The sequence below is a fragment of the Patella vulgata genome, chromosome 3, assembly GCF_932274485.2.
Source record: "Patella vulgata chromosome 3, xgPatVulg1.2, whole genome shotgun sequence".
Taxonomy (NCBI): domain Eukaryota; kingdom Metazoa; phylum Mollusca; class Gastropoda; family Patellidae; genus Patella; species Patella vulgata.
This window is the reverse complement of record NC_065881.2, coordinates 74,941,722-74,963,367: the sequence shown is the minus strand read 5'-3', so window position 1 is coordinate 74,963,367 and position 21,646 is coordinate 74,941,722. Positions and strand designations below refer to the sequence as shown.

At 37.0% G+C, this 21,646-nt stretch overlaps 1 protein-coding gene across 1 annotated transcript; it reads left to right on the top strand.

The window, feature by feature from the left end:
- Nucleotides 1-63: 63 nt before the first annotated feature.
- LOC126815180 (SH3 domain-binding protein 2) lies at nucleotides 64-20,039 on the top strand. The gene is made up of 12 exons (XM_050540738.2): nucleotides 64-205; nucleotides 2,139-2,253; nucleotides 6,156-6,284; nucleotides 8,074-8,176; nucleotides 9,547-9,655; nucleotides 10,451-10,509; nucleotides 11,368-11,522; nucleotides 12,142-12,198; nucleotides 13,488-13,867; nucleotides 14,381-14,454; nucleotides 15,978-16,095; nucleotides 17,711-20,039. The coding sequence occupies exons 2-12, from the start codon at nucleotides 2,184-2,186 to the stop codon at nucleotides 17,849-17,851; spliced, it is 1,395 nt and encodes a 464-aa protein (XP_050396695.1). The 5' UTR covers nucleotides 64-205; nucleotides 2,139-2,183; the 3' UTR covers nucleotides 17,852-20,039.
- The last annotated feature ends 1,607 nt before the right edge of the window (nucleotides 20,040-21,646 follow it).

Sequence of the window (21,646 nt, the reverse complement as noted above, 5' to 3'; positions counted from 1 at the left end):
GGACGTTGTTATATGTATTGAAGTCACTATGCATTCACTGCTATATGCCACAATAGACAAGCCGACCACGCATAAAGATCATTGTCAACTACAGCTTGTAACAAAATGTGACCTAGAAAATACGTTGCTCTAAAAATACTTATATAGTGTAGATATGAAAAGAGGAAGTATATTAGGATATGATGTCGGAGTCATACGTTTTATAGTAAGTATGTTAGATTAATTAATATGTAATAATTAGGATAAGTATCAATTAGTTCTGATGTAAATGGGATTCGTCGGGCTGTATATATATAGTGGGGTTATGGAATAATGAAGGGTGGGGTTATGGAATAAAGAAGGGTAGTCTTATAGCACAGATAACTCGTTAGTAGTCATTTCTTTGCACACGTAATTCGATATTGTAAATAGATACGATAGATCTAGAAATATAGATGTGTTGAGTGTGTTTCAAACTGGCCGAATTATTCATGCAATCGTTTAATCATTTAAAAAACCTAGTTATACAAAGGAACAGGTAAAATGTAATGATATGCAGAATAGAACTTCCTTGTGTAAGATATCTTGGCAGGAACATTCTCATTATACAATTTTCAATGTAAATAGAAATAAATGGTGTTTGGCGACCTCTTTTTCTACATTAAACGAGCTAATGAAGACGCATATACGCCGTACGTATGAGGGGCATTTTGCCCTGCCAGCGGATTGTCAGGGGCTCTTTTACGTAGACTCCAATGAGTACACCAGTAGACCCACACATTTTCAATGTAAATACAGTGTGAGTTTACACCATCTCCACTCATGCATGAATTCCTCTCAGTGTAATAATATCATTTATACGTTTTCATACAGTGTGGTCCAAAAAAATGTTATCCATTCCCCGATTGTACTTTTTTAAATGTGAATACTTTAAAAAAAAAACAGAAAAATGTCACAGAAGCATGCAGTTTTTATGGGATACTAATAGTCCCCTATTTTGTCACTATTTCTGAACATGGTACAATAATTAATGACATGCACCCCTTCTCAGAATGGATAACATGTTTTTGACCCACCAAAATGGGTAGGCATTTTAAGTCTTACATTTATTCTCAAAATAAGAAAATGAGGCATATTTCGACCCCGCGAGATATGCACCACCTTAACAGGTCAATCATGTTGATGCCTCGTCATAAAAAGCCAACAAAGTTCTCAATAGGGCTGATTTAAAAATAAAAATAGAAAAAGTGTTTTGTTTTTAATTTATTAAATAATTTACATATTCCTTCATAACACACTACAAATCTTCATTAGTCCAATAATAAATGCATAATTGAATACACCAGTTCAATATTCAGGAAGTTTGATTATCTAGTACTGGGTGTGTTATGCATCTGACTAATTTAATATCATACTATTCATATTTCAATCAGTTTATTTCAATGTATTCGCGAAGTCATTCAAGCTTATAACAACAGAGAGCAGGCTAAAAGTTCACCAAAATTTGGTATACGTGACCATAATAAATAAAACTTACCACATGACTGGCTAACCCGAACGGGGATCAGGGTGGCTAAGTGAACTTTCTCGGCCAACGCAAGGATTGAACACGGAACCACCAGGTTAACATGCCAACGTCTTACCTACAATATTGGTGCCAGTCATTATCACATATGTGATAGAGCTGGTTAAACACATTCCAAATATAATTTTTACACAGAGATCATTGCTACGATAGCTGAGTAATACAGGTTTCTTGAATCGGAAGTGACGAACGCCAAAGGAAAACACGAGTAATCCCTCTATATAACTGACTGATGTGACGAGTGATAACAGATACACGACCGAATTTCTGCTCACTAACAATTTCTTGTTTGTTATTTTCTTAAATAGTACAATGCAAAAATTGATATATGAGCGATCTCCTCAAATATAAAGTTTCATAAGTCGCCTAGAGAAAAAATGTGTCCACATGCCCCATGGAAGGTTTAGTCAATGTCTATTCGGCGTACATGAATGAGGAAATAAAATAGATACATCCCAATATTGTGCCTATTTTACAGTGTTGTGAGTTTGGAAACTGAAATTACTATTACGGAAGTATAATCAATCAAATTATACTCACTCAAATATAATTTATTGTGTCTGGTTTTTAATAGATGATGTATAATTCTGTATCATTATGATGGAAAAACGGATTGAAGATGGCTGAGAACCACATACTTACAACAAATAGATGTCAGCGAGTTTTACACACACCCCAGAAAAATATTGGTGAGTATTTACAACAAATAGAGGACAGCGAGTCTAAAGGGGCCCATACACGTTCAATAATTCCGTCAATATAATTGACTCAATATATTGACTCAATAATATTGAACGTGTGTGGGCTATATTGATGTAAAATATTGTCAATAACCATCATTGCGTCAATATATTGACGGATTAAAACCATTTTGATTTTTATTGATGGTTCATCAATATATTGTCGGACGGTCAATTTATTGAATGACAATATTGATTGTGTGTGGAGAATCTGTCAATAATTGCGTCAATATTTTCATTCCATCGTCAACCTTGGAAGAGTAAACATGGCATCCATTTTGAAAAATGACCAAAAAATGATGAAATTATTGATGGAAATAATGAATCGTGTGTGGGCAATTCCTGTCAATATTATTGATTCAATATATTGAGTCAATATATTGGGTCAATAATATTGACGGTGTTATTGAACGTGTATGGGCCCCTTTACACATACACACACACCAGAAAACTATCGGTAAGTACTTACAACAAATTGAGGACAGCGAGTTTTACTTACCCACGCCAGAAAAGTACTTACAACAAATAGAGGTCAGCAAGTCTTACACACACACATCAGACAAAAATTGGTGAGTATTTACAACGAATAGAGGTCAACGAGTCTTACACACATACCAGAAAAATATTGGTGAGTATTTACAACAAATAGAGGTCAGTGAGTCTTAGACATGCACACACACCAGAAAATTATTGGTAAGTACTTAAAACAAATAGAGGTCAGCGAGTCTTACACACACACCAGAAAAATATTGGTGAGTTTTACAACAAATAGAGGTCAGCGAGTCTTACACACATACCAGAAAAATATTGGTAAGTACTTACAACAGATTGAGGACAGTGTTTTTTACTAACCCACGCCAGAAATTATTGGTAAGTACTTACAACAAATAGAGGACAGTGTGTTTTACTCACCCTCGCCAGAAAAAGCATTGGTGAGTACAAATAGCAGACATTGAGTATTACACAATATTGGCGAGGACAGCATTTATTTTCAAACTATATATTTTTTCAAATGGTTGAAAACGGATCAGGGAACAGGTATAACTTATATCACCCCTCTCGTCATACAAGGAATATAAAACATAATAAACAGATGTGCTATGTCCATATTATAAAATAATGGAGGAAAATCATTTAAAGTAAATAAGTGTTATTTTATAACATGATTAAGAATTGTTCAGAAAATATAATCAAATATTGAAATATTGGTAAGTAGAGCCGACAAATAGAGGACTGCTAGTATTACACACACCCTAGAAAAATTCACACTACTTTGACCAGTCCCTGATTTTCCCGTTATTTGAAGTTTGTGATATTATTTTCCTCATTTGTGCGGCAAATCTCCTTAAACTCCTGTATGTGCATGTTTTTGGATTTTTTTCTGTTTTAAATACTGTTTACAGGACCGTCTCTTTACCAATTTATGTATATTTTCTACTCCTTGTTGTTGATAGCCACAATTGTATATCAGTTTCAACCTTGAATACTTAAAGGTAGATTTAATTTCACATACACTGTGAAAAATGGGTGTGATTAAAAACTAAATACAGTGTGAATTGAGTGTGAACTTTATACCACAACTAGAGTTTTTAAAAATGTAATACTTTTTGCAAAGGTAACCAACTAAAACAGCTACACCTAACAAGTGTTACCGATATTCATGACTACTGAACACCTGCTGAATAGGTGTAATTGTGGGGTGTTTTGGATAAGCTACACCACTACCATATAATTTTAACACAGAGATCATTGCTACGATAGCTGAGTGATACAAGTTTCATGAATCGGAAGTGACGAACGACGCCAAAGGAAAACACGAGTCATATTTCTATATAACTGACTGATGTGATGAGTGATAACGGATATACGGGCGAATTTCTGCTAAGTAATAATTTCTTCGAAGACCAAAAGTTGTTGTGTGAGATTGTGAGAGGATATCTGACAATTCATAAAATAAATTGACTGCCACTAGATAAAGGGACACGAAAGAAAAACAGAAAAAGTCCGTGCATTACCATGTTTTTATAAGGTATAGAATGAATATAAACAAGGGAATGTACGGACTATTTTTATCGTGTTCTCTTATCTAATGACATTCAATTACTTTATTGAATTGTCAGGTATGCACTTACAGTCCCATATAACAACTTTTGGTCTTCGAAGGAATTATTAGTGAGCAGAAATTCGGCCGTGTATCTGTTATCACTCGTAACATCTCGTCACATATATATATATATATATATATATATATAGAGAGAGAGAGAGAGAGAGAGATTGAGAGAGAGAGAGAGAGATGGGGTTTAACGTCCACTCGACACAAACTAGTTCATTTCGGGACTAACATATGGTTTAATTTTATTTCAATAATTCGCTTGCGCGTAGGGGGTCTTTAGCAGTGGGAGGAAACCGGAGGACCCGGAGAAAACCCACGAGGTTGGACAGGCGACCCTACCCCTTGTCACGTACAACCTGGGATTCGAAACCACGCCAGTCGACTCAATGACAGACTTTATGATACAACCATTCAGCCATCCAACCCCCCACATATATAGATGACTCGTGGTTTCCTTTGGCGTTCGTCACTTCCGATTCAGGAAACCTGTATTACTCAGCTATCGTAGAAATGACCTCTGTGTTAAAATTATATTTGGAATGTGTTTAACCAGCTCTATCACATATGTGATAATGACTGGCACCAATATTGTCCTTTAATTCGAGTGAGGTGCATAAATGAATAAATCACTTTATTCAGTTAAGTTGGAAGGATATGTGTATTGATTTTTCCTCATTCATTGTAAATTGATACAGCTTGTGTAATTGCTCAACAGCAGTTGAATTTGAATCAATCTGATGGATATTTGTCAATTCAATGTCGTTGTAAAATGAAGCGAAGTATTCAACGGTCTATATATAATCTGGATCGGGCTAAACGCCCTACACTAATTATCATAGAGACCTATAGCCAATTTCAGGTTTTCTGAACTTAGAAGTCGTTGGGCTGAAATAAATATCCAACAAAACAAATAATTAAAATGGAAGTGTAATTTACAAAACATCCTTGAGGGGTAGTGCGTAATCTACACCCACGGGTGTAAACTATTTAAGTGTAACATTACACTGTCTGTGTGCAACACTCATCCGAATGTGGTGTATCAGGCAGGTTACACTACTGGAAGTGGCAAATTAGTTTCCACCTGAATTGGTGTAATGTACTACATCAGTTTGCACCACTAAATCCTGGGAAGTACCCCTATTTAGGTGACAACTAGTTTCCACCCGAATTGGTGTAAACTACCTTATTATTTTTGACAGTGTACTGATGTGATATTCTTTATTATCAAATAGGTTCTCATATTTAGCAAATAAAATTCCCCGAATTCCCCATTGTTTGTTAATAAAACCCCTAGACGAAACAACAAGGAAGTTTCATATGCAATAAATCGGGAGATTACAAATCGGACGCAACCATATACCAAAAGGCTTATTTGGGTTATGCGTCATTAAAATTACCAGGAATGGCTTTTTATATGTTTACCAACCACGAACCGTTTCGTTAAATATGTCGGTTAACGCGTGCTGTGCGTAGCATCGTAAGGTCTGCTAATGAGTCAACTGGCGTGGTTTCGATTCTCAGCCTGTACGTGACAATGAGTGGAGTCGCCTGTCCAACCTCGTTGGAATTCGATGCAGAGTAAACAGAAACGCTACTGTCTCGCCAAAAATTCACTAATACGGAAGGGGTATACCTGTCGCCATTAACCCGACTGGTACAGCGTGTTAAAAAGTTAAACGCCATTTCATTTTACCCACCGCCATTTATTTTCAAAAAACACATTTTTATTTATTTGTAGGTGCCCAGGCATTGTTAAATATATCAGAATGTTCACACAGTGGATATCTGGCAAAACGAGGAAGGCGGGAACGAATCGTGGAACGATTTAACTTACCACAAAAACCCATCTTTAAAGATATTAAAAAATGTAAGTAAAATATTTTTGTGAAGTAGATATGTTAGACCAACGATATTCAATAAGGTTTCCTTGAATTTTAAATATATTTTTAGAAATACCCCCCCCCCCCACCCAGGTCACAACGAACATTTTAAACATGTAATTAATTTTTATCAAAACCGGAAGTGATATGAAGTTGGATAGCTCGCTTGTCTATATAGTAATAACAATGCGACAGTTTGCTTCTACATATTTTATATATATATATATATATATATATAACTGAATACAGGTATACAAGCATAATCGATAACAATACAAGCTAAAACCATTTCTCTACCCTAGCCAGCCTCGCGGCTGTCTAGGAACTCAGATGTAAGCCCTCTGGAACCTAATAGAAGTCTGGCGAATTCTCACCAGTATCCTAATTTTGTATCTACTGGTTTTGGACATTCAATTATCCAATTGGTCAAATATGATGTAAATAATTATAGAGATTGGTTAATTGAGCCCAATGACGTCGACAACCCACCCTTATATGGTGGAATGGAATTTTACTGAAGAATATTCTCATGAGATATCTGTTAACATGTTGTTGACATAGAACCAGTTATGTTATGGCTCTACAAGTGTTTTTATATCACAATATGTCATTCAAACCCTAAGTTGATTTAAGTATTTTAAGTACATATCACATATTATGCGAATATGTTATTTCTCGAGCAAAAATTCTACTAAAAGTATTACACTCGCTAGCCTGAAGGTCGCGGGTTCGATCCCGGTGTTGGCCGAGAAAGTTAATCGAGATTTTCCGGCGTGGTTTCCCCTTGTCAGTGGTGCAGGACGGGGGGCCTGACAAGGACAGCTGTCTAGTCGTTCGGATGGGACGAAAAACCGAAGCCCTGCTTACACATTGGCGTGTAGTTGGAATTCGATAAAGGGTAGGCTGTAGCGCCGCTGTCCGGGCAACATTTCCCTAATAGCCTGTCTTGGAGCAGGACAGTAGGGCGTTAAACCCCATTTCATTTCATTTCATTTCTAGTATACATGTCCACAATCTCATTGTAGAAATGGCTTAAAGTAAGAAGAGTATGTACTGAACTTAAGCGGCCCATCCACGTTCAATTTTTTCGTCAATTAATTGATGGCAATTAATTGGTGAAATTGACCTTGCCCACACATGATCAATGTTTTAGCGTCAATTTTCATTCTGATCGAAAACTTCTAGATGAAAGCATATCTGGCACTAGCCCACACGGTCTAATAATTGACGAGCCGTCAATAGATATCAAAGGGACTTTGATCCGTTAGTTAATGAATTGTTTCTATTAATTCGCCAAGGACAGCTGTCTAGTCGTTCGGATGGGACGAAAAACCGAGGTCCCGTGTACATATTGGCGTGCACGTTAAAGATCCCTTGGCAGTGGGAATTTGATATAAGAGTAGGCCGTAGCGCCGCTGCCCGGGCAAAATTTCCCTCATAGCACACTGTATGGCGGATGCCTGTCTTCATTAGCCCAGGTTAGGAGCAGAACAGTAGGACGTTAAACCCCATTTCATTTCATTTCATTTCTATTAATTCGCAGTCAATGTCATCCATACACGTTCAATTTCTTCGTCAATTAATTGATATCAATTGATTAATATCAATTAATTGACGAAAAAATTGAACGTGTATGGACCGGGCTTTAGACCTAAAGAAGTCAATTAAGATTAGACTAATATGTTTTAACAGTTTAAAGGAATTATTGGGGATGTTTTCGGTTGATTTATTATTTTAGACAATGTGAAGTTATTATTTATATTTTATATTTTTTAGGGAGGAAGAGGTTTGTTATAATATCACAAGGTTGTGTTTATATTTATGATAAGGAATCGTCCAGAAATCCTCATAAAGCTTTTCCATTGGCCGGTTACAATCAGTAAGTTTTTCACAATAATCACCGTAGTTTACCGTGGTTATCACAGGTCACAACCTGTAATTAACTGAAGAGTTTCCTTGTTGATATCAGATATACTGAAATCCAATAAAAAACGCATGAAAAAAAAAAGGAACCGAAGTATGGTTGATGGAAACGATTGGCTAGTCTCCACATGAAAGCATATTGGTGCCATAACCTTCAGCGTTAGCACAGGTACTTGTGCCCGCTTCGCGTTCTATGTGTCCAATTGTCAACCTTGACAATGGTGTATTGACCGTGCACAGTTAAAGTTACCTTGTATACTCTCTATATGTCGTATACTTTTATACTCAATATGTCGTATACTTTTATACTCAATATGTCGTATACTTTTATACTCTATGTCGTATAATTTTATACTCTATATACTCTATGTCGTATAATTTTATACTCTATGTCGTTTAATTTTATGCCCTATGTCGTATAATTTTATACTCTATCTTCTATACTAATATTTGTGACTACCGTTTGCCTGTCTGTTCAAGGTCGGTGGCTACATTAGGGCTGCCCTGAAGCTAAAATGTAGTGTATAGGTTTAGCCCGGACCGGGGAGTAGCTTAGGCCTGGTGGTGATAGACTACCACATTCGGTTTCGGAGTTATGACTCAGGACGAAGCCGGGTATCCTTCCAGTGTCATATAATTTTATACCATATGTCATGTTATTTTATACTGTCATATCATTTTCAACATTGCCATTCCACCGAATTAATGATTTCTGTTTGGGAGAATTGATCTATGGCGGTTTTACATGATCGTAAATACATCCTTCTTGTATGTTGTATCGTAATCTGGATTTCAAGATTAATAAAGTCAATCTGATCAAAACACAGATCCTATTTCGTTTCGTTTTTTATAGTTCAAAATTTCGTTTTACTTGTCTTTACTACACTAGAATCTTGAAGAGTTGTTATATTACCGGTGTTTTGGTTGAAGAGGGGGATAAGCCAATCAAACAGTCCGTTACGGTGACTTCTTGGCGTGACATGCACGGAACTGTGGGTAAACCACTAGAAACGCCAACGCTGATTGATTAATCAATCGTACGACCCCTGACACGACCTTCGAGTACAGCTTGTCAGATCTTCATGTAGTGTAGGCCATCGAAAGTATAAAAAAACGAACGAAATATAGATCTGTATTTTATTCAGATTGAATAGAAGTTTGTTTGTTTGTTTTCCTTGCTTAAACAGCAAATTGATTGCTTACTGTTATTTAGATACTGCAAATTGGTAATTTGTTTTAAGAGCACCGTTTTTCATCACAGTCCATAGGGTTTGTGTTTTAATCGATTAAAACCGTTTTGACATGAATTTGGTTTGAATATTTCAGATTGTTTAAGATGGGATCAGATAATGATGAATTAATATTTAGATTAGAAGGATTATATCCACAAATGAAGGAATATCAATTTTCGTGTTCTTCTGAAGGTGAACGGAAGGTAAAAACAAATATTAAACATTACATTATGCAAGAGCTAAATCTGCCCATTGTGGGTCTTTCTTTAGGTCTGAAATGTTATATAAACTATTAATTAGACATTTATTAACAAAACAAGACCATAATCATCCCTCGATGACATCAGATACTCGAGATTTTAACTAAATAGGAACGGTTCGCCATTTAAAAATTTAATTTAAAAAATGGGAAGGCGAGGTTAAGTCTCGAATATACCAGTGCCCTGCTTACCACTATGCACACATCTTGTCAAAACTACAACCAGTTACATGAAAATTTTCATTTTACATTATCTGTTTTTGAGCTATTAACAAGAATGGTCAGCTCTTTATCTCAATCTTACAAAATGTATCTTTAATGATTTAATAATGATAAATAGACCGAGTGAGACGCTGGGGCGTTAACTAGGGGGTTTATTGTCGGTGTTGGCCGAGCAGTTCCAATTGGTTTCTCTTTATTGGGGTGCCGGACTGCGAGCCGGAGTCTAATTGTTCCGATGGGACGAAATTTAGGGTCCCGTGTACAGGTTGACGTGCAGTTAATAGAATCCTGGACTAATAGGCCGTAGCAAAATTTCCCTCATAGCATCATAGCACACTACATGACGTCTGATCGGATTCATTATCGCTGGATGAGCAAAATTAAGATATTAATCCCCTCTTATTTCAGAACGAAAATAAACAAATATAACTGTAACTGACAGTCAGTAAAAATAGAAAACCGTCAACAATGGTGCCACATTTGCTTGCAATTTCATTCATTAAATTTTATTTTGAAGGAATGGATGAAACAGTTAAGGGAAGAAATGTGCATAGCAAACAACGTGGAACCAGATCAGTAAGCAGCCATTTTGAAATGATACACTAGCCGGTTGATTGCTATTTAACCCTTTCCACTTACTTACTAATTAAGACTTTAATATAGGGCTGTAGACATGGCCTGTTATAACGAATTCGAATTCACTCTGATTGGCCCATATCATCTTTTATAGAAAACTCCTCTGACCGTCTTTTGGGGGAGGGACTGATTTGTAATCCCTTAGCGAAATACAATATTGTGAATCTCTAAATAGCATATCAATCCAAATATCAATTCCTTTCAACATTTACAAAGATGTGAGCAACTTAACATTTGTCAACATCCGCAAACGATATAAAGGGAACTTTTTTTAGAAAAATGTGAACAGCGTCATGGATAATCTTGGCTAAATTCGTTACATGGGTCTATTTTTAATCCGATTGAATCCAAACGGGACATTATTTTACAGTATAGTACACTTTAGCGTGGATTGAACTTTAAAAAATTAGATTCAAGCATGGTTAATAGTCATTAATTAACAATATTCGTCTGTTAAATTATCCCGATGGCATTTAGTAATTGAACTGGAAAAACGTCGATCAGTAAAAAAATTGTGTTGAGAGAATACTCTCCGAAATGTCGTCTTGAAATACAAAAATAGCTGATTTCCATAAATATGTGGGGTTTGTTTGGGGTTTTTGTGTGTGTGTGTGGGGGGGGGTAATAGGCAGTGGGTTTTCTCCGGGTCCTCCTGTTTCCTCCCACTGCTAAAGACCCCTACGCGCAAGCGAATTATTGAAATAAAACTGAACCATGTGTTAGTCCTGAAATGACCTAGTTTGTGGCGAGTGGATGTTAAACTTCATTTCATTGGGCTTGTTTTGTTTCTTTTAACAGAATGCCTTCGGGTGGGTCTGTAACAGATGATGACGTGTATGTATACCTTCAAAAACCAATAAAGGAAGTGGAAAATGTTCAAGACGATGAACTTTATGATGATGCTGGTGATGATGCTGGGGGCGAGAACGAAGAGTATGGCAGTGATGACGATAGTGAGTTTTCAATTTCATAATCAAAAAACAATTTCATAATTAAAAAACAATTTCATAATAAAATAAAACAATTTTATAATAATCATAAAACAATTCCCCCCAAGTTGATAGTGCCGAATTGGTCTAATGTAGTTCTAAAACTTTATTAATCAGTTTTCGTTGATTTATGGATAATTTCGGCCGTTGTCTTTATGTCTATATTTACCCGGAAGTGGTCCTAGTAGACGCCGTTCAAAATAGCTGGGGGTGGGGCTCATAAAAAATATCAAAAGTAAATTTGTCTCATCTTTTCTACTTCTGGAAAATATGGGACCTTATAGAGACAGTAGCGCTTTTTGGCGGTCCTCACCAGGCGGTCCTCACCAATTATTAGAATTATTCAAAATTATTCAAAATCCCTGGTTCGGATTGTGGTCGATAAAGTTCCTCGACTTTTTCTGTTCTGGACATTAAAAAAGCGTCAAGCCATCCGGATGGGACAAGAAGGTGTGGACACGTCGCTTTCTGGGCAAAGTTCTCCATATGTCCGTCTACTTAATCACTAGTTGTTGCAGAAAAGTTTTAATCATTTCATTTAAACGAAGGTTCGGCATCACAAACACATGCATTATTATTTTAGGTTATGACGAAATACCAGAAGGTTTAGTTGTACCAAGAAACCGCATGCCATTGCCACGTAAGTTTTTTCATGTCAGATTTATGTATACCGCACCGCCCCCTCTCCGATGATTGACATATATGGGGATACACATAATCAAAGGACAAGAATACAAACGATATACTTGGTCAGAACAAGAAGCAAAGAAAAATCTAATTAGAAAAATCTGTACAAGTAATCGAACCCATTAAGGTGGTACCTGGTAATTTTAAAAGAGTGTGCATACCCTGCTTTGTGCACAACATCCACCATTTTTTTCTCCTTGGACATAGTGATGAAGTTTTTATAGGCGAGAAGCCTTCTTTAAGAATACAAATTGATGTCCAATTCGTTCACAAGGTTCCATTCATTGTTCTATTTTCCTTTTCATTCGTGCCCGGTTATCAGTTGCCAGGGTGGATTATGTGGGGCTGTCAAGGAAAGTGGGCTTATTCGTTTAGATGGTACAAAAAAACGAGGTCTAACAGTGTACACATAAGTGCTCATAAAAGAATCCTTGGTAACACTGCCCTTTTGCCATCACCATGCTTGTTTATGACTTAGACGCGTCAATGATGTCTAAAGTGATGTCATTATAAAAAGTGGGAGGAGCTACAGGTCTCTGACTAAAGGGTCAAATTGACCTCAAAATGTACATATTCACCGCCTATAGCATATGACACACAGTGTTGTAGATATACAAAAAGATAATTAAAATATATATTTTATAGAGAGAAACTGAAAGGGACAAAATTATTTAAGGGCGATAATTTGAAACCAACCGTAACCACATGTTTTGTTTTGGGTCATTTAAATGCCTTTAATATTGTTTTCTGAACATGTGTATCAGCTTTAATTATGAGCAGTTTTTCATATAAGAATTTCAGCGTTCTCTGAATGAGTAAGTATGATTTACCCAGTAGATCACACACACATCTAATACTCACAGAAGGGGTTGGATGGCCGAATGGTTAGCACGTGCGCGCTGTATCATAAGGTCTGTCATTGAGTCAACCGGCGTGGATTCGATTCCCCGGTTGTACGTGACAAGGAGTAGGGTCGCCTGTTGAACCTCGTGGGTTTTCGCCGGGTCCTCCGGTTTCCTCCGACTGCTAAAGACCCCTACGCTCAAGCAAATTATTGAAATAAAATTGAACCATATGTTAGTCCCGAAATTACCTAGTTTGTGTCGAGTGCACGTTAAACCCAATCTCTCTCTCTCTCTAGTCCCGAAATGACCTAGTTTGTGTCGAGTGCACGTTAAACCCCATTTCTCTCTCTCTTTTTTTCTCTCTCTCTCTCATCCTCACAACTCTTCTATATTACAGCCACGCCCAAAGATATGAGGAAAAACACCATGGACTCTAAAAACACATCACTGAAACCAAATGCAGCATTACAGCCACCAGCAAAGAATGTTCCAGTTGTAAAAACAAAACCCCCAGTACCGATGTCTTCAACACAGAACGTGAATCCGCCGAAAAAGAAACCTCCTTTACTGCCACCAGATCAGAACGATTCTCCTGTAAAGAAAAAAGTGCTGCCAGTACCAGTACCACAGAACGATTCTCCTGTAAAGAAAAAAGTGCCGCCAGTCCCGCAGAACGATTCTCCTGTAAAGAAAAAAGTGCCGTTACCACCTACATCTGATAAACGCCAAACTAATCCAAAGCTTCCTTCAATGGCGAAAGATACAAAGGCTAATGGTGTAAGCTGGGTTGATTTTTTTCTTTTTGTTTGTTGGAGCTCGTTGAGGGGATGGGGTGGAGGTGGGACGGGAGGTGGTTATTTGGGTGTTTTGTAGGAGCGGCGTATTTTTAATTTGATACTTAATGAAAGCAGTGCTGTTATATCTTGGTAGTTGTGTTAAGGGGTTCACAGATCTGGCACCATATGATCAATGAACTTAAAAACTACAGTATCTGTGTCTGACTCAATGATCTGTCACCATATCAGCATTGAACTTAAAACTACAATACCTGTGTCTGGCTCACTGATCTGGCACCATATGATCATTGAACTTAAAACTGTAGTATCTGTGTCTGGCTCACTGACCTGGCACAATATCATCATTGAACTTAAAACTACAGTTTCTGTGTCTGACTCAATGATCTGGCACCATATTAGCATTGGACTTAAAACATCAAAATCATTAATATAAAAAAAAATATAAAGAGTGATTGTTATGTTCTATATGTTTTCCTTCGTGGTCTATTTATAGAAGTTTTCAAAGTTGCCACCTTTATCGGAAAAGGATTATTTGTTCCCTAGTAGCGACAGACAAGAAGCAGCCAAGTAAGTCTATTACGGTTATCTCCCGTGCATTGATATTAAAATTATTGTCAAAAATGAAACTGGTTAATTTGGTACACTCTATGTACAGTTGGTGACAAGCCCCTGAATTTAAAACTTTCAGAGAGCCACGGTGGCTAGGTGGTTAAGACGCTGGCTGGCTAGCTTGGAGGTCGGGTGTTCGATCCCTGCATTGGCAGAGAAAGTTCATCTGGATTTTCCGACGTGGTTTCCCCTGGTCAGTGGTGCAGAACGGAGGGCCTGACAAGGACAGCTTTCTAGTCCTTCGGATGAGGCGAAAAACCGAGGCCCCGTGTATACATTGGTATCATGGAATGCACGTAAAAGATCCCTTGGCAGTTGGAATTCGATATAAGAGTAGGCGATAGTGCCGCTGCCCGGGCAAAATTTCCCTCATAGCACACTGTATGACGTATGCCCGTCTTCATTAGCCCAGTATAGGAGCAGAACAGTAGGACGTAAAACTCCTTTTCATTTCATTTCATTTCATTTAAAATTTTCAAACAGAAAAGCAAGCCGTTTTGGCGTTTAATTAAGGTACTCAAACCAGGAGGTTATCGGTAAATTTTTACCAATGCCTTTGTCGCATTTTGATCCCAGCATTGGCCGTGAAAATACATCGGGAATTTCCGACGTGGTTTCCCTTGTCAGTGGTGCAGGACAGCCGTCTAGTCGTGTGGATGGTACGAAAAACCGAGGACCCGTGTATACATTGACGGGCACGTAAAAGATCCCTTGGCAGTTGGAATTCGATATAAGAGTAAGTGATAGTGCCGCTGCCCGAGCAAAATTTCCCTCATAGCACTATGTATGGCGTATGCCCTTCTGTATTAGCCCAGTCGGAGCAGAACAGTAGGACGTTAAACTCCATTTCATTTCATTTCCTTTGTATGTTTATTATGCAATAAAATATCTTCATCATAAACCAAATCTTAAAGTCGAAACCTGGGACAGATATTTTAAAGATGCATTATGTAAGAGCTAAATAGGCAGGTGTTCATTTCGACTTTATATAAGTTATATAAGCTATTATTTAGGTATTTAGTTACATGAAAAGCCTATAATCAACTTACTAAGAGCATCGAATAACAGAGATTTAAATGGATTAGGACGTCCGCGAGATTTAAAAATATAATTATAACGTAAAATGGACAATCGGGACAAAGTCTCAATTGTCCAGTACCGTTGCTATGATAATAAACAATCTTCCAACACCCATAACTTCGCTGAGAATAAAGTAATTTGAATGAAATTTTCAATAATATATTTATTTATTTTTCATTATCTTTTTTTTTTTAACTAGTATAGGAAGAACGCCTAGTTATTTATCTTAATCTGGCATAAAGCATCTGTAATTATAACCAAATGATTAGTACATTTCATAATTTGTTCTGAAACAAGAGTCAGTCACCCGCTCGTATACCATCTATGTACTATTTATATACTAGAATATTAAAACAAGAGTTGGTCGCCCTCATAATAATATCTATAATATTATATTTTAGGATTTTAAAACACGGACCAGTTGGAACATATTTAGTGCGTGATTCAAGAAGTGATGGGACTAAGGTTTTAGCTGTCAACACGGAGGATGACGTCAGAGAATACAAAGTTTTCACACAGGTCAGTATAATAGTTTCTATAAATCTTAACTAAAGTTAAAATCCAAATTTTAGTAGATACCTCAATTTTGATTGGCTAAGCACTAAAATCAATCTAATATTATCCAATCAAATTACTAAAATTTGGATTTTATCTTAGTTAAAATTTCGTGAAACAGACCCCAGGTCTTTCTTTGGTGGGTTTTTAGTCCAATGGAATGCACAGTTGAATCTCTAAAGGGAATATCAACCCACAATGGTCCAATTCTGATCATTATTAACATATGTAAACATTCGATAAGCGGCTTTAGGATTATTTGTACGATTATTTTTACCTATTTGATCCAGTGAAATATACGATGTATAAGTACAAGGTCCTGTTTCACGAAATTTTAACTAAAGATAAAATCCAAATTTTAGTAGATACTTCAATTTTGGTTGGCTAAGCATTACAATCAGTCTAATATTAACCAATCAAATTACTAAAATGTGGATTTTATCTTAGTTAAAATTTCGTGAAACAGGTGATCCCAATCAAACATGTTGGTCCGAACAATATGAAGATAAGATTAGATCTATTTCATAAGGTCAACTTTAAAGGGACAATAACACTCTTGCTGGCTTGACAGCTCCAGAAAATAAATAATAGCCTTATTCTAAGTATTAGATGTGTATGGGTCCTACCTGTTGTGTAAATTATCCATTACATCCTATTTTACTTGTCCAGAGGGTTCGAAAATATTTTTAAATCTAAGTCACATTTGAAAAGGTTTACGTTAGGGTTTTCAAATCATTTAGTTGAATTTTTCCATTTTTTTAAATTAGGTGTGTTAAGATGAAATTTGTATCATCAATTAATTGGAATATTGTAAAACAGTACAATTTGTTGACTAGAGTAAAGATTGGGACATATTATTCAGTTACAACAAGAGTGGTATTGAGCCTTTAAGTTTGGTCAAAGGTCACGAGATGTAAACAGAGCTAGCGCTAATCCAAACCCTAACCGTAACCCTGGACCTAGCCCGAACGCTTACCCTAACCTACAGTCTCGCCAACAGGCAACAATCACGTGCCCTAGCCTTATTTACATCTCAGCGACCTTGACAAAATCTTGAATTGGCCTTAAGAAATAGATCTTGCCATGAAGATAACATTATTTTAGATAGCACAATAGCAATTCTGTCTTTCCCGGATTTTTCTCCTTTTTTTGGGGTGGGGGTGGGGGGTGTTTTTGGTACCCCTAAACAGAACCCCTTTGTTGTTTATTTTCCACCCCCGCAATTTGCCAAGATATTATGGACTCCCTATTACCGAAATGAAATAAATTTAGAGTACATGTGACCTTGGATAGCGCAATAGCAATTCTATCTTTCCCGTATTTCTCTTTTTTGTGGGGGGGTACCCCTAAGAAGAACCCCTTTGTTGTATATTTTCCACCTTCGCAATCGGTCAAGATATAGACTCCCTATTACCGAAATGAAATAAATTTAGAGTACATGGGACCTTGGATTTTTGTCCCATCTGAACGACTATACACTGTCCTTCAGTATTCCCTCTACGTCCTGTCCTACTGATTGATACACCTCATTAACAATGCATAAAATGGTGACTCAACGATTTTGACTCGTGTTTTTCAGGGCAATAAAGTTTCCATAGATAAAAAGACATACCATAATTCAATGAGAGATTTACTCAACGTTTATTCTGAAAATAATTTACCAAGAAGAGACATAACACTGGGAAAAGCTTACAGTAATCTAGATTTATCAGCTATTTAATTGGGCTGTATACAATCTGATTAAAACACAGATGCTATTTCGTTTCGTTTTTTATAGTTCAAAATTTCGTTTTATTTGTCTGTACTACACTGGGATCTGGAAGAGTTGTTATATAACAGGCGTTCTTGGTAGGCGTGAGGGATAAGCCAATGAAACCATTTGTTACCGCGACTTCTTGGCGTGCCATGAACGGAACTGTATGGGTAAACCACTAGAAACGTCAACGCCGACTGATTAGTCAATGTCTGGCGTCATAGGGTCAAAAGCCGCTTTACGACCCCTGACGCGACCTTCCAGTTAGATTTTCATGTAGTGTAGGCCATCGAAAATATAAAAAACGAAACGAAATATAGATCTGTATTTTAATCAGATTTGGACTGTATATTGGTGGCAACAAAACGCAAATTGTTAGCATTTTGAAGTTAACGTATAAAGGAAGCAGTATAATTTGTAATTAACGTAGTCTGATATTTTGTGTAGCCTCTGTTCATCAGAAATCTTTGTCTTTCCTAAGTAAACGAGAAGTGGTATTAGGTGTTCTAGAATACGATGTTTAAGAGTTTAGGGATATAGATTGTTAGGAAGTTTGATTTCAAATGTCGACATTTTAAAGATGCTTTATGTAAGAGCTAAATCTGCCTATTGCAGGTTTAATTTGGCTTCAAATGTTATATAAATTATTATTTAGACATTAATCACAAGAAAAGCCTATGATACACACTCTAGACCATCGGATGGCGGATATGTTAACAGATTGAAATATGATCGCCATTTAATGATTTAATTTAAAAATACAGATGCGAGACTGAGTCTCGATTAAAAAGTAACGTTGCTACGATAATAAACAATCTATGCCACGCCGTGTCAAAACATCAAACAAGGATAACGTCGCTCAGAAATAAAGTAATTTGAATGAAATTTTCAATATATTAGGTCTTCGTCGTCAGTCGAAAACAAAATTCTCAATTTGAAGTGAAGGGGCTATACAGTATCGACAGTAAATGCAAAATTTGTGCACAATGCCTCGCCTTGTGTATGTAAGTTCTTAGATATTCGACAGTTAGCTCAAAGTGATAATATAATATTAGTTTAAAATATTTTGCATATGTTATTTGTCAAAGATACATTATGTAAGATTTAGATAATTCCATTCATATTACTTTATTCTGAGCCAAGTTTGTTGTTTTGACAAGATGTGTGCATTGATTGTTTACTATCGTAACCACGGTACTGGTATATTCGAGGCTTAGCCACTTTGCCGCACCGTTCTAAACTGTGTGATTTGATGATATATATGGACTAAAAAACCTATTCAAACTAATTAATCTATCAAAAATAGGCCTCGGATCTCTCTCAAAACTTTCGATTCGCGAGGAGATACTCCAAGCTATAAAAAAATCTATTTTTAAAAGCCATGTTTGTAACTTGATTGAAGGAGGGCACATTTTGCAGAATGTAACTGGTATTACTTACTGTCCATTTACCATACATATTGAGGTCTAAGTATATCCCTGAATTATTTTCTGCCTACTTCTTTGTCCGCTATTTGATTGCTGTTCCATATATTGAGGGCTAAGTAAATTCTTGAATTATTTTCTGCCAATTTCTTTTTCAACTTCTGCCAACTTGATTGCAGAGTCTGTTACACCTCTCAGTGTTCCCATAACAGCCTAACCATTCTGTCAAGAATAAAAACTGTTCCCAAGGTCAAGCTGGCAGACAATAAGCCGTCCGTTATTAGAAATAACCACCCTATAAATACATTCGTGAGAATGTATCATTAAAGTGATAATACCCCTTTAAATTACATTAATACTTAGAACCTGGTTGAGCGTATCTTACATCGTTTTATTTTGTCCGGGTCAATCTTTCAACGAACGCGTTAAATTATAATGTTTTGATAATGTTTTGCTGCAAATCAAAACTTAAACCTTACAATACAAACATAAACATTGAAAGGTACTCATCTCCAGTGGCTCGCCTTAATGTGGGCATTTGTATTCATTAGAATAATGTTTGTTTTAGGTGTTGTCATGGAAACCAGGACAAAATATTATCAATTATGTATATATAAATATTATCTATGAAGATTATTGCAATAACATTTCCAATAATATTATTTAATTCAAAATGTACAACCTGCTGTATATAAATCAATTTTTAATTTTTTAATTAATAATGATAACCATTTTGTTTGTTTCCTGCCTTCAAGAATGAAACTGAACCTTTGTTTTATTCCATTCGGTAAACACCGGTATCGTACCCGGAACCTGCGGGTTAGCGAGCCAACGACTTACTCGCACACCCGGACACCCCCACCCCACCCCACATAAATGTTATAACAAGCATAATTTTAATGTTTTCAAGTATATTTGAACAGAAATATAGATCTAGGAGCAGAATGTATTTTTGCAGTCGTTTTTTGTACAGATTTCCATTCTCGGTGATGATCAGATACAGGTGGGGGCGCTGGGGTGAAGGGGGGGGGGGTAATATCTTTAAAAAATTGGAAATGAAATAATGGTAAAACAACCCGACACTGCACATTTCTAAACTCCATGCCTAAGCTTTGTAAAGGGGTTTGGGTGGCCGAGTGGTTAACGCGTGCGCGTTGCATCATAGGGTGTGTCATTGAGACAGGTGGTGTGGTTTCGATTATCCGCTTGTACGTGACATGGAGACGCCTGTCCAACCAAGTGCGTTTTCTCCGGGTCCTCCGGTTTCCTCCCACTGCTAAAGACCCTACGCGCAAACGAGGTATTAAAATAAAATTGAACCATATGTTAATCCCGAAATGACTTAGATTGTATCAAGTGGACGTTAAGCCCCCCCCCCTCTCTCTCTCTCTCTCTCTCTCTCTCTCTTTCGGTTGTATTTTGTATAGTGAATGTGTGTGAAACTAAATGTATACACCCTTCCACCTCTGTCGTATCTAAACACAGCTGAAAATTCCAGTTTGATTACAAACCATAGAAAGTAACCCATTATACATCATACACAAGTTTCCGTTGTTTTTAAACTTGTAAATTATTAATGGAGGACAGGTGTTTTCTCTCATATTACATCGTGATTTCTCGGTTCCATTCTGTTACACACATACCATTATACACTATCCTAACGGTTTTCTGGTTGAGTCATGATCATGATCATGAGAGAGAGAGAGAGGAGCAGATGGACGGACAGACAGACCGACCGAAAGACGGGGGGGTGGGGTGGGTACACGTCCACTCGAAACGTGCCTAAAGCCTTGTCTTTTTTTGTGGCTTCTGTGGTACCACATAGGTTGAGGTATCCAATACAAGAACTATTCTAAGCTAGTTGCGGATGCCTTGGCCCACGTTTCCTTCTCTTGGATTCCGTGAGTTGGGTAGCCTGGGGCGGGGGGAGGGGGCTAGAGAAATCAATGTACTTATATAGTTTTGGGTTCTTTTTTTTATTTTGAGGGCCCTTTTTTAATCTTGAATTTACGTTTGTTTTTTCATACGCTAAATTTAAGCATAGAAACATCACAAATGCCTCCCCCCCCCCCCCACACACACACACACAGACACACTCCCCAGATTGGGGACCTCTCACTGTTCCAGGATGGCTCAGGGTCCCCGGCTCCAAGTCCACCCCTGTCTAAGTATATAAGGAAAAACCTGTAGATATATAGTTGCCTGATGCATAGATGTTTCAACTACTGCTTGAGAGAGTGGGTCTTTGTAGTAAAGGTTATTCGTATAAAAAATCCGGAAAATGTGAATGACTAAGGAATTTCCACAGGAAGTCAATTTACTTACATAAGTATATAAT

Coding starts and splice junctions, on each gene's coding strand:
- LOC126815180 (XM_050540738.2), top strand. CDS start 2,184: ATGGCTGAGAACCACATACTTACAACAAATAGATGTCAGCGAGTTTTA. Junction 9,656..10,450: donor CTTCTGAAGGTGAACGGAAG/GTAAAAACAAAT, acceptor TTTATTTTGAAG/GAATGGATGAAACAGTTAAG. Junction 13,868..14,380: donor AAGATACAAAGGCTAATGGT/GTAAGCTGGGTT, acceptor GTCTATTTATAG/AAGTTTTCAAAGTTGCCACC.